Source organism: Geotrypetes seraphini, chromosome 8 (genome assembly GCF_902459505.1).
Source record: "Geotrypetes seraphini chromosome 8, aGeoSer1.1, whole genome shotgun sequence".
Taxonomy (NCBI): domain Eukaryota; kingdom Metazoa; phylum Chordata; class Amphibia; order Gymnophiona; family Dermophiidae; genus Geotrypetes; species Geotrypetes seraphini.
This window is the reverse complement of record NC_047091.1, coordinates 19,363,835-19,377,003: the sequence shown is the minus strand read 5'-3', so window position 1 is coordinate 19,377,003 and position 13,169 is coordinate 19,363,835. Positions and strand designations below refer to the sequence as shown.

The following is a 13,169-nucleotide window of genomic DNA, read 5'->3' as shown; positions in this document are numbered from 1 at the left end:
CCGAGCTCACGGGGACGGGGCAGAGATGGGGGACAATTTTTTTTCCCCCATGTCATTCTCTAATGGCCAGTCCAGATCCATAGGATCCATAGCATCCATATGATCCATAGCATGAAGCACCTGGCAGGTCCTGTCTCCAGAGTACTTACAGTGTAGGATTTTGGACCTGAGGCAATGGAGAGTGAAGGTTGCATCAATGGGGTTTGATCCCCGGCCTTCCTGGCTTCTCAGTCTGCTGTTCTAACCACTAGGTCAGTGCATCACAAACTGTGTGCCGTGATAGAGAGGTGCTGGCGCTGGCTAACTGCTTACAGGACATACCTCTCATGGCAAGAGGCCTGGCCAGTAGGTAGTCAGCCGGCGCCTCTCCTTTCTGCACCTTTCCTCCTGCAGCAGCACCCCCCCCCCCACCAGCATAGCAATTACAAGCTCAGAGTCCTGTCTGGAGGGTCTCCATGCATGCGCGGACGTCGATGTAATGATTTCACACATGCGCTGTAAATCTAATTTTTTTTGCCATGATAGGTCTCCATCTGCCAATAAATTGCAAGAGAGGTTCTTTTCTGGCGCAGAAGAGCTCGTGTCAGGATTGAGTGCTGGGTGGATTTATCCCAGATGCGGAACTAGGAGACATTGCCTTTCATGAAGCAGGCCCTTGGGTGACCCCTGTCCTAGCTGCAGAACCCTATGAAATTCTATCCTAACACCCCTTAAAGCAGGGGTCTCAAAGTCCCTCCTTGAGGGCCACAATCCAGTCGGGTTTTCAGGATTTCCCCAATGAATATGCATGAGATCTATGTGCATGCACTGCTTTCAAAGCATTTTCATTGGGGAAATCCTGAAAACCCGACTGGATTGCGGCCCTCACGGAGGGACTTTGAGATCCCAGTCTTAAAGGGACACATCTTGTAATGGAGCCAAGTGGTGTGCCCTGCATGGCTGCATTTCTACAGCATGGAGCAGGAGACTTTCTCCAAATCAGGACTGTTAAGACTGTCCTTGCAAATATACAGCCGGTGCCTGGAGGGCCTCTGAGCATGCACGGATGTTGACGCAATGACATCACACACATGTGCACGACATCATCACGTCGACGTCCGCACATGCTCAGAGGCACTTCAGACACGGCCCTGATCTAAGGGAAAACGAGACGAGGTTCGTGTGAGGGCAGAGAGGAGGAGAGGCGCCGATGCCGGAAGTGACACTCGGTATACATCATGTGTCCTTCAATCCCTGGCAGCACAGCTGGACTCTCACCACAGCACTCAGTTTGCAATTCACTATTCTAATGGAAGCAAGGTGCCAAAATGGAGCAGAAATGGCAGTTCTGCATGAAAACACTTGCACCCGTTTATAGAACAGAGCATGTTTCTGCGTGCATCTTCAAAGAGGTCAGGGCCAGGGGAGGAGCATGGGCGGTCCCTGGTGATCCCTTAAAATGCACCTTAGATGGCTGATTATCATAGCTTATTTCTCTTCATCATGGAACTTCCAAAGACTGTGCATCAAAGCATCTTTAAAAAACAGAATGCTAATCTTTCTGCTGGAGCTGAGATATACTCACCGGACTGCCGTCTACCGCGGCGGTACTGGACACTGTTATCCAGGCTGCAGATTGATAAGCTCTTCCGTCCCCTCTCTGGGCTGTATATGAACTGTGGCGGCTCTATAATGACAAAGGATAGGCTGTTGCTAGGGTTGAGGGCGGAGGGATTTCATACCGTCTTCTCACTGCCGGGGGGAGAGAGGTACAGATGATCTCACTTCCCTTCCTAGTCACTGCGGGTGGGGAGCTCAAGTGATCTCTGTATGGTTTTGAAAGGGGGTGCAGTAGACAAGCCCCCAAAACGTAACGTTGCAGCCCTACAATCTGCCAGAGGTCCTGGGTTTAGTACCCTCAAAGGAGAATCAACAGAAAGTTAAATTAATGACAATGATAGCCAAGAGTGGTTGCCTATTATCAATGTAAAGTTGACAATCTCATGCTCCCATTATTGCTGAGGGGAGCACAGGTAATCTAACTCTCACCTGTTACTGCTGGGAGAGTTCTGAGGACATCATGTACCCCACTATCATTGCTGAAATGGAGCTCAGGTGTTTTTAGTCTTGCCCCTATCTCACCACTGGGGGGAGCTCAAATGATCTGACTCTGCCCTATTTGTGACCATCTTTGGGAAAAACATGACTGAAGTCTGGTGACTTTCATCATGTTTTCCCCAGAGATGGTCAAACTTTTTCTACATTGCTTTAAAAAATGGTTTGCATTTTTACACTAGTCACCAATTTTACATTTGCCCAAAGCATCACACTGATCCAAATATCCATGGTACAAACCTGCCAAAAACTGCCTAATGAGGCAGACCACCCTGTCTTTACCCTACCTGAGCTGTCCTTACCTGACTGGCGCCGGATAATTGGGTAGCCCCTGGTGTCAGCTGACCATGGAGAAGAGACCGATTTCCATAGAGATTCAGGGCTCAATCGGACCTCAGGTGAGTCTGGTATGAAAAAGATATGGGTATGAGACTAAAGTGCCAACACACTTAGGGTTACCATATGGCTCCAGAAAAAGGAGGACGGATTGAGACATCCGGGTTTTACATCCATTGGTTTCAATAGAAGTAAAGTCCAGATGTCTCTATCTGTCCTCCTTACTTCCATAGCTTTCAGTAGAAGTAAAACTCGGATGTCTCAATCCGTCCTCCTTTTTCTGGAGTCATATGGTAACCATAGGTCCAAAGTTGACCAGTAACCACACCACTTCCCTCCTGGTCTGTAGTTTGGCTTGTACTACTAAGTAACAGAAGCCCAGAGTGGCGTCTTCTCATCATCTCCAAGAGATAAAAGATCAGAAGGTGACAATCAGGTTGTAATGAAAGGAAATGACCGCACTTACACTGAAAACTGTTTTCCAGGAGAACTTGCTTTGCCTGTAACCAAGTGATTGAAAACTGATGTTAGTATCCTTAACAGTGGTTATGAAAATTTCTATGGTCATGACCCCTATTTTAGTAGCTATTCTAAATTATATAATATATACCACTCTATATAGGAGGTGCATCAACAGTATTCTATATTGTGCCTATTAGTTATTCAGGAAAAGGCCTCAGAATTGGAGCCTAAGCACAGTCTTATCATAGACCGGACAGTCGGCGTAGTGTTTTCTGCTCCATGCTCCAGTCATTGGCCAATGACTGGAGAATGGAGCAGAAAACACTACGCCGACTGTCCGGTCTATGATAAGACTGTGCTTAGGCTCCGATTCTGAGGCCTTTTCCTGAATAACTAATAGGCACTATATAGAATACTGTTGATGCACCTCCTATATAGAGTGGTATATATTATATAATTTAGTACAGTGTGTATTTGAGCCACGCAGGGTGATAATATTTTAGGTTTTACCCTATTTTAGTGGCCACAGACACAATAGGAAGGAGTAGTTGAGTAGAAGGCCTAGCCCTTTTAGGTGGGTAAAGTATCCACCTGGCACAGCAGAATTTGGGGGATGGCAGAACAGTCCCAGCATGGGGTTAAGGGGTGTATGTGATGCAGTGGCTAGAGCTACAGCCTCAGCACCCTGAGGTTGTGGGTTCAAATCCCGCACTGCTACTTTTGACCCTGGGCAAGTCACTTAATCCCCATTGCCCCAAGTACATTAGATAGGGTGACCCATCACATGCACACACAACAATTGCACCCCATCAAATGCGCACACCGACAAACGCACCCAGGATAATGGCACCCCATCAATCACACTCCATACAGCAAATACTATTTTGTCTTTTTGAGGGTTACAAAGAAACCCTCTTTTTTGAGGAGGGGAGTGAACCCCCCCCCCCACTACACTTAAAATATTCCTTTAGGCTTCCTATAATCCTCATCTAAACCTTACAATAGCGCGATTGACGGGCCGCTATTGTCCTGCGCGCACTTGCTGGTGTGTGCATTTGATGGGGCACAATTGTCACGCGCGCACTTGTCGGTGTACCATTACATAGGAGTGGGAGCCCACCAGGACAGTTGGGGAAAAAATGCTTGAGTCCCTGAATAAACTTGTAATCCACACAGAATTGTAGGATATGCGGAATATAAATTATAAAAAGAAAGCAAGCATGGGCAAGAGCTTCCTGTCATTTCCCTTTGATTATTGCAGAAAAATGTTTGAATCATAAGCCTGCCCAAACCATGCCTCTAACACGCCCCCCCCCCCTTGAGATTTAGATGCACTGCAAGCAACCACCATAGAAATCCATTAGGAACACGGGTTTCAAAAATAGCAAATTGGAAGGGTTTAGCGAGAAAATCGTCCATCTGCCCCTTTATGCTGCATTTTGGACATTTTTCGTTTTTGAAAATGAGCCACTTGGACAATTTTATGTAACAGCACACGTAACCACATCAGTACCGCTGGAGATCAGAAAATGATAAATGTATCTGATTATTTTATCTGCCCAGCAAGTTTTGGAACATGGGTTTAATTATAGGCTGCTCTGAATTTCTGACAATATGCTTTTGATGCTTGTTGGTACCTAAGGTGCTGAGTGCAAATCTGGATGCAGGTACTACAAATCCCAAAAGGCTTTGGGATGAAAAGTCAAAAACCAGGAATGGCCACAAATCTCCCTCCTACATAAGAGTCATTTGGCAGCTCTGAAGGCAGCAGGGTAGGAGGTGGCAGGAAGGGAGGAAATGACTATAGGAATACTGCCATCGCTGTACCTTCTGTGGGATTGAAGCTGGGTGGTTCTCTACAATCAGGCGCTTCAGGTAATGAATCCATAAACGCTTCTCCTCCTGGTTCTTGGCCTGCGAAAGGAAGTGAGTTGCAGAATCGATGTGAGAAAAGGGAGACAAGAGCAAGATCGGGGAATTTGCCCTATAGTTTTGGACAAGGAGTCTTGGGAAGATACCAACCTCTCTTACCCCCCAAACTTGTCTTATTATGACAAGTCAGAAACAAGGGCAGCATTTCAGAGCAGGAAGAAGTGTGGAGTTCAGAGGAGAGAATGACACGGGGAAAAATTTGCCCCCGCCCCCCACAGGAACTCAATTTCCCTGTCCCCTCGAGTTTTGTCGCTGTCCCATTCCTGTAAGTTCTGCCTTAACTGCACAAGTCTCGAAGACTTATGATTTTAAAAGTGTTTGAGGCTTTTGCAGATGAGGACGGAGCTTAGGCATTGGTGGAATGAGGCATTATGACATCACAATCTGAGCTCCAGAATGTTGCTACTTATGATGTTAAAGTGTTTGAGGCTTGTGCAGATGAGGACGGAGCTTAGGCATTGGTGGAATGAGGCATTATGACATCACAATCTGAGCTCCAGAATGTTGCTACTTATGATGTTAAAGTGTTTGAGGCTTGTGCAGATGAGGACGGAGCTTAGGCATTGGTGGAATGAGGCATTATGACATCACAATCTGAGCTCTAGAATGTTGCTACTTATGATGTTAAAGTGTTTGAGGCTTGTGCAGATGAGGACGGAGCTTAGGCATTGGTGGAATGAGGCATTATGACATCACAATCTGAGCTCTAGAATGTTGCTACTTATGATGTTAAAGTGTTTGAGGCTTGTACAGATGAGGACGGAGCTTAGGCATTGGTGGAATGAGGCATTATGACATCACAATCTGAGCTCTAGAATGTTGCTACTTATGATGTTAAAGTGTTTGAGGCTTGTACAGATGAGGACGGAGCTTAGGCATTAGTGAATAAGGCATTATGACATCACAATCTGAGCTCTAGAATGTTGCTACTTAGGATTTTAAAGTGTTTGAGGCTTGTACAGATGAGGACAGAGCTTAGGCATTGGTGGAATGAGGCATTATGACATCACAATCTGAGCTCTAGAATGTTGCTACTTATGATGTTAAAGTGTTTGAGGCTTGTGCAGATGAGGACAGAGCTTGCAGGAACAGGGCAGGGGCAGCAAAAGAACTCGACGGGACGGGAAAATGAGTCCCCGTGGGGATGTGGAAAAATTTGTCCCCATGTCATTCTCTACTTGGGAGAACAGTATAGAAAATTGAATAAATAGTGTGAAAAGTTTCAGCCTCTGATAACCAAACCAGAGCTGGTATTGTGACATCATAATGCCTCATTCCACCAATGCCTAAGAGCCAACCTCATCAGTGATGTCACAATGGCTTGATTGTCCTTTACTTGGCTCACTTTTACTACATTTTGATTTCTGGTGCAGTTTAGGGAATGACACGGGAACAAATTTTTACCCGTCCCCGCAGGAACTCAATTTCTCTATCCTGTCCCCTCGAGTTTTGTCACTGTCCCTGCCCCATTCCTGTAAGCTCTGCCTTAACCACACAAGTCTCGAATACATGATTTTAAAGTGTTTGAGGCTTGTGTGGATGAGGACGGAGCTTGCAGGAATGGAGCAGTGATAGGAAAAGAACTCACCGGGACAGGAAAATTAGGGTTCCCAGACGTCCGGAATTCCCCGGACAAGTCCTTCTTTTCAGCACTTTGTCCGGGTTTTGAAAAGCTTCCCGTCAAAAAAGGAGCATCCTGGTGATGTCATTGCGTCACATTTACGCACGCGCAGATGCTCTCTGGGAGCGGGGCTGGGGGGGGGGGGTGGAACAGGGCGTGACACAGGCGAAACGATCAGAATGGGGCACCCCTGGGGGCGTGGCCATGGGTCCAGATTTTTCCTTTGGGAAAATCTGATAACCCTAAGGAAGATGAGTTCCTACCGGGATGGGAAAAAATTTGTCCCCATGTCATTCTCTCGTTCAGATGTAAGTAAGGGTCGCTGGACACACTGGAAGGATCGTGCAGATCTTTTATCTGCCATCATTTACTGCATTATTGAGTAGGATGCGTGCAGTGAGGGGCATGATTATGGTGCATGCGGTAAGGAGTGAAGTGCTCTGAGTATGGCGCATGCATTCTCTTTACCTGCACCACCTGCTGCTGCTTTGGGATTGTCAGATCGGCCACTTTGAAGCTCAAAGAATCCTTCATATGTTCAGTCAGAGCGAGGTTGCAACACTGAGAAAAGAGAAACCATGATTCTGACCTCAGACAGGGGATTGCAGACACCAGCGCTTACACAAAGTCATGTGGCTGGCTGGCGATAAACCCAGGCTCGCTGCAGTGACAATTGTAGGGAGCCTCAATCTCTCTGAGCCCCTGAGCACATTTTAAAATACATTATGGACCTGATTTTATTAAAAATAAAATTCTGAGTGTCTAAAGTTGCCCTCTATTTTCAATCAAACATAGGAGCCTAGCCTAGCCATTGTGGGCCCTGACTTGACAGGTATTTTGAGATTCTGTGGAAATTTGTTGCATTTTAGCTGTACATTATACTGAGTTATGGAGAAGTATCTTTCCTCTTTCATGGTTATGATGCGATGTACCCTCACTTTGATTTTTGTTTTTACTTGTTTTCTTGTTCTCTAGAATTTGCAGACATGTTGCATCTTTTACGTTATATATGTTAATTGGGTTCATAGTTCTAGAAATAAAACCATCCATTTGTTCGAATTTCAGGGACTGCTCCCTGTGCTGGATCTTTTTATTTTTAAAAAAAATTCTAACATATGTAAGGGGAGCAGAGGTATTTCAGTTTTCCGAAGGCCCCATAAATATTTCGGTCTTTGAAAATGTAACTTATCCGCCCAGTACATCTATGGTGTTTTGGATTCTGGTGCAGTAGTTAAGGCTATTTGACAAACTCCTTGCTTAATCAGATGACCTCTCTCAGGTATTCTTCCCCCTTTCTACCCCAATGTATTATGTAATCATCTTTCTTCTCTCATATATTCATGCTTCTCCAATTTACTATGTAACATCCTTCTTCTTGCATTTTGCAATTCGCTGATTGTCCAGCCTTCTTTCTATGTGAACCGCCTAGAAGTCAGTTTGACTATGGAGGTATAGAAAAATAAAGTTATTATTATTATTATTCTGACCCTGGGCAGATTTCCCATGAAAGCGGTAGAAAATGCATTGTGTTTATGAGCAACAATCCAAGACAAGGGTTAAAATGTATAGGGTGAATGAGTGAGGGATGGAACCGTGCCTGTTTTCTGAGATGCAGGCTGGATTCCCATACTACTGCCATGGTATGTTGCCAGTTTTTTTTTTTTAATCAACATGCTGTCTGCACCAGCCTATTTTAATTAACAGGCTCTAGTCCATCTTCCTTCAATAAGGGAGTAATTCATATACCAAAGGGTTCTTACTCTTAAACAGGACCTCCAATAATAAGCTTTAGTTCTTAACCCTTTCAGGACCATAAGGATCATAGGCCAATTTTTGTGGTTTTGACGACATTTTTATGGTAAAAAGGGCTTGCAGATGCCAAAAAATTGATTTTTTTTTGTGAAATATCATTATTTTTATTTTAAAAAAATCACACTTCTGGCTTATGGACAGTGTGGCAAGTGAATCTTCTCGTCAATCTGGCAACGACGCTAATGAATGAATGTCGGAACCAGTTTGTTTACATAAAGGCAGTATCCTATGGAATCCGTACATATCAAATTTAGAACTGTAGACTATCCCAATCAAAATGTATAGGATTTTAAAGTTATGGGACAAATATGTCCCTTGGTCCTGAAAGGGTTAATTAAACAGGTGAATTATTCCAAATTGTAATTGCAACATAAACAAAAGAAATGGTGAACTAATATTTATACCAAGGCATTTATAGAACATAACCTTTGTGCAATTTACCATACGTTAAAATTCTTTAAGGCGAAGGTTATAAATACCTCTGCTCCTCTTACATATCTAAAACGTCTTCAATCAAGATCCTAGGTCAATAAAGAGAATTCCTCCGCAGAGTTGTTTTGAATAGTCTTAAATTTTTATAATCAGTACGCAACCTCAGCTGTCCTGTTGAATTATTCCACAATAAACTGATATTATAGATCAGGGCTGCCCAAGTCCAGTCCTCGAGATCTACTGGCGGGCCAGGTTTTCAGGATATCTACAATGAACATGCATACCAAGAAGGCAGTGCAGGCAAATCTCTCTCATGCATATTCATTGTGGATATCCTGAAAACCTGGCCTGCCAGTAGATCTCGAGGACCGGACTTGGGCAGCCCTGTTATATATGTTCTCATATTAGCATAATGTACATTCGCTAATCTGTTGATAGTCATAACTTTTCCCTCTGATCTTAAATATCTAGACACATTTTCCCCAGGCCACCCTTTCTGCGGAGACCTTCACTAGCCCAAGGGTTTGGGGGGGGGGGGATTTTCCCTAGATGATCTGTCCACCCCTGAAGTATTAGGACATAAAAGAGGGAATTCTCCAAAAGGGCAGCACCATTTAGACACCCGAAAAAGACCAGTAGTAAGTCTATTCTATGGGAACATTTACATGAATAAGTGTACTTATACAATACTATTGCAAACAGGCATACTGGAGGCATAGTCAGCAGGCTACTTTTTTTTTAGGGGGGGCCCAGGATGGACTGAGAGAAACACCCATTCCACTCTGCTTCCCCCCTCCCCCAGTTAGAGATTTTACCTTTGCTAGAGGGGATGCTCTAACCCTGCCAGCTGAAGAGCTCTGCAACCTGAACCTCACCCAGTGCAAAGAAGTTGGCGACATGCTTTCCAGGCGCCAATGCCCGCTCTCCTTGTGTATGCATAGTTCATGTGCACAAAATGAGCATGTGCAAGGGATCCGGATGACTTTTCAAAACCCGGCACTTTGTCCATCATAGCACACCACTAGGAAGGTAATGAAACACCATAAGAATTGGTGCTTATCTTAATAGGCTGGAAAATAAAACCTTATTGCATCCAGTGGTCTCAGATCCTAGTTTCTGCTACTCGTAGACGAACCCCTCAAGGGTTTGGCGTTATTGGGAAGCAGGTTTTGATTGTTTTGCATTATTTATGATCACAAGGGGTTCGTTTCTGCTACTCTTAAGACGAACCCCTTGTGATCATAAATAATGCAAAACAATCAAAACCTGCTTCCCAATAATGCCAAACCCTTGAGGGGTTCGTCTACGAGTAGCAGAAACTAGGATCTGAGACCACTGGATGCAATAAGGTTTTATTTTCCAGCATATTAAGGTAAGTACCAATTTTATGGGTGTTTCATCACCTTCCTGGCGGTATAGGACCTGCAAAGTGCTATGACGGTCCCGTTGCTGCCTTTGCTTGAATCTATTGAGCACATTGGTGGTAGGTCTGGGCACTTTATCCACTCATTTTTAAGAAATGTCCTTATTTCAATATATGTATTGCTGTATATTTTTTCTGTGATCTAGAGTGAAATTTCATTATTTGTGGACACAGAAGTATGAAATCATTTGCACTCCCTTAATTTGAACAAAGAAAAACATCTGAGTCATAAGTCCCGCCCATACCACACCCTCTTGAGATTTGGACAAACTACTGATGAACAGCATATATATCTGTTTAGAATATGTTTCGAAAATAGCAAATTGGAAGGGTCTGACAAAAAAAACAAACCTGTCTATCTGCCCCTTTATGCCACTTTTTGGGCATTTTTCTTTTTTGAAAAACAGCCCCGTATTATTTTATATAAGGCAGTATTATCAAAGTAAGCATGCAAATGATGTTTACATTTAGGTGACTGGTTATGAGGGGGAAGGTGTCCACCCTGAGAGATATTAGCCAAACCCCCTGCATCAGAGCTTCAAATCAAGCACTCGAACAGCAGAGGGAGCCATCTACCACTCTAGGCCCCACAACAAAGGAAACAGGGGCAGCTTACAAAGATGTGTGTTTTGTAGACAAATTGGTCTCCTCGTTTCTTGGCGATCAGTAGCATTTTGCTGAAAAGGAAGAAAGCCCGCTCCTTCTTCACTCGCTGCACACGCAGCATCCCCTCCAGGACCAGCTCCCCGAAGGCAGAGAGGTCTGGGCCCTTCCAGCTCACCAGCAAACTCTGGATCTCCTACAGGGGTAAAAGAACCAAAACAGCCTTAGGGGATTGTCCAAAGTCCAGGAACATTAGAGAATGTGTAAGCCTAAATCCTGAGCACAGGAAAGGAAAGCTGTAATCTTCTACAGGAGGATGAAGTTCAGGCCTTAAAATGTAGGCCTCCTTGTTCCTTGTCAAATCAGAGCCACAACTGCTTGTAGGCTGCAGAAAATAATGTATGTTGTATGTAGACAAGATGTTAAATGTAGATAATGGTGGTTTGATGTCATTTTAATTTTATGAATGTTTGCTACTTGGAAACAGCTTAGAGCTTAAGCGGTATTCAAACCTTTAAAATAAATAAATAAAAATTAACTCCCTGCATTTAATGGTGCAAAACCAGAACTGAATCAACCTGTTCCGGTCCTCCCAAGTGCTGCGGCCGTGTCCCATTCAGTTTCAAACCCTGTATGAGGAGGTGCCGAAATGTTCTCACCATCAGCCAGACATGAGGTAGGATGTGCCTAGCCCTTACCACTACTGGCCACTGAAGTGGTAGAATCTGGGATCGCCTTGGGTGCGAGAGGTCCCGGGTTCATAGCCTGGATGAGCCCCCACTTTTGTATTCCCTTCCTAATATCAGACAGGGTCTGACAATACAGTGTCCACATATAATTGGAAGTGGAGTTCCCCCCGGAAAGGCCGCTGCTAGCCTGTGCATATAAACGTTGGCCTTACACCACTATGAAGGAGGATGTGTCTGGCCTGTACCATCAACAGCCACCATGAGGTAGAACATGCTTGGCCTGTACCATCAAGACACAATACAATACAATAAAATTGGAGATGCCTGTTCTTGCTCTTTGAACAGTGATACAGAGTTAGTCTGTACCTGTAATCTGATGGCATGCTCTTGCTTTCTTTTCATATCATTGATGTACCAGGCAACCGCTGTCATGGTAATAATTGCTTCTTCCACTGTCTCATAGCCATGGCTATTCTTGTCAAAGTGCTTGGCCAACTCCTACAGAAAGCAGGGAAAGAGCAAGATTTAGGGCAGGGAAAATAAGAATTTCCTCTGGAAGCTGGTAGGGAACTTGACATGGGAGTTGAGGATTCTTTGCACAAAAGGAAGGAGTCCAATAGCAGTGAAACTCATTGGTTCTTGGCCCATATCCTTCATTTTGAAGTAGGGAGACTCCTTGGCACTCCTCTCACCTCTCTCCCGTGCAGCAGGGAGACTCCCCAAAACTCCCCCAATCCCTGCCTGGCAGAATGAAGACCCCCCCCCCTCCGCCATTTCTCCCACCTCCCTCACCTGTAGCAGGAGGTGGTACTTCAGGATTCTCTGTACAGGTTTCAGAAGGTAGGTCTCCAGCGGGAGGGAGTGTGATAACATTGCCTGTCTCTCACGGAAGAATTTGGCAAGGACTTCGCTTTTCATGCAGTCATGAAGAACAGATACAGAGCTGGGAGAACACGGAGAGAAAGGAGTGAGACCACAAAACCACTGTAACTAGTGAAGAGGTTACAGGACCTTGAAATCATAGCCTTGAAGGTAGAGCAGTAGCAAGCCTTGGAAGTTCCCTACTGCTGCTAAAGTCAGCATTAAAGAATGACACGGGGACCAATTTTTCCCCGTCCCTGCAGGAATTCAATTTCCCTGTCCCTTCCCCGTGAGGTTTTTGGGGTTTTTTTTACTGTCCCTTCCCCATTCCTGTAAGCTCTGCTTTAATCACACAAGCCTCGAACACTTATGATTTTAAAGTGTTTGAGGCTTGGGCAGATGAGGACGGAGCTTACGCATTGGTGGAATGAGGCATTACGACATCACAATCTGAGCTCTAGAATGTTGCTACTTATGATTTTAAAGTGTTTGAGGCTTGTGCAGATGAGGACGGAGCTTACGCATTGGTGGAATGAGGCATTACGACATCACAATCTGAGCTCTAGAATGTTGCTACTTATGATTTTAAAGTGTTTGAGGCTTGTGCAGACGAGAATGGAGCTTGCAGGAATGGGGGAAGGGTTAGGAAAAGAACTCGCAGGGACAGGAAAATGAGTTCCTGCGGGGATGGGGAGAAATTTGTCCCCGTGTCATTCTCCAGTCAGCATCTTCTCAATGGTGTCAGCTCCACAGCAATAGCAGAGTTGGGGCCACTACAGCCTGTGGTGCTGATTTTTAGCAAATGAGGACTGGCTGATCTCATGCCAAAAATATCCATTTTATAAGGTTTCCTGTGCTTTGTTTCATTTACATTGGGTGTTTTTTTTTCCCCCCAAACATTGGA

General features: G+C 44.7%; 1 protein-coding gene across 2 annotated transcripts in view; it reads right to left on the bottom strand.

Annotated features, from left to right (window-relative positions):
- Window positions 1-13,169, bottom strand: part of PLEKHG2 (pleckstrin homology and RhoGEF domain containing G2) — a 124,988-nt gene that overhangs the window by 27,170 nt on the left and 84,649 nt on the right. For both annotated transcript variants that reach the window (XM_033956059.1, XM_033956058.1), the window contains 8 exons: window positions 12,197-12,347; window positions 11,771-11,902; window positions 10,729-10,911; window positions 6,914-7,006; window positions 4,720-4,806; window positions 2,897-2,930; window positions 2,397-2,498; window positions 1,565-1,666 (listed from right to left, as the gene is read on the bottom strand). In XM_033956059.1, coding sequence (XP_033811950.1) covers window positions 1,565-1,666; window positions 2,397-2,498; window positions 2,897-2,930; window positions 4,720-4,806; window positions 6,914-7,006; window positions 10,729-10,911; window positions 11,771-11,902; window positions 12,197-12,347 — 884 coding nt within the window. The remainder of the gene's footprint in view (window positions 1-1,564; window positions 1,667-2,396; window positions 2,499-2,896; window positions 2,931-4,719; window positions 4,807-6,913; window positions 7,007-10,728; window positions 10,912-11,770; window positions 11,903-12,196; window positions 12,348-13,169) is intronic.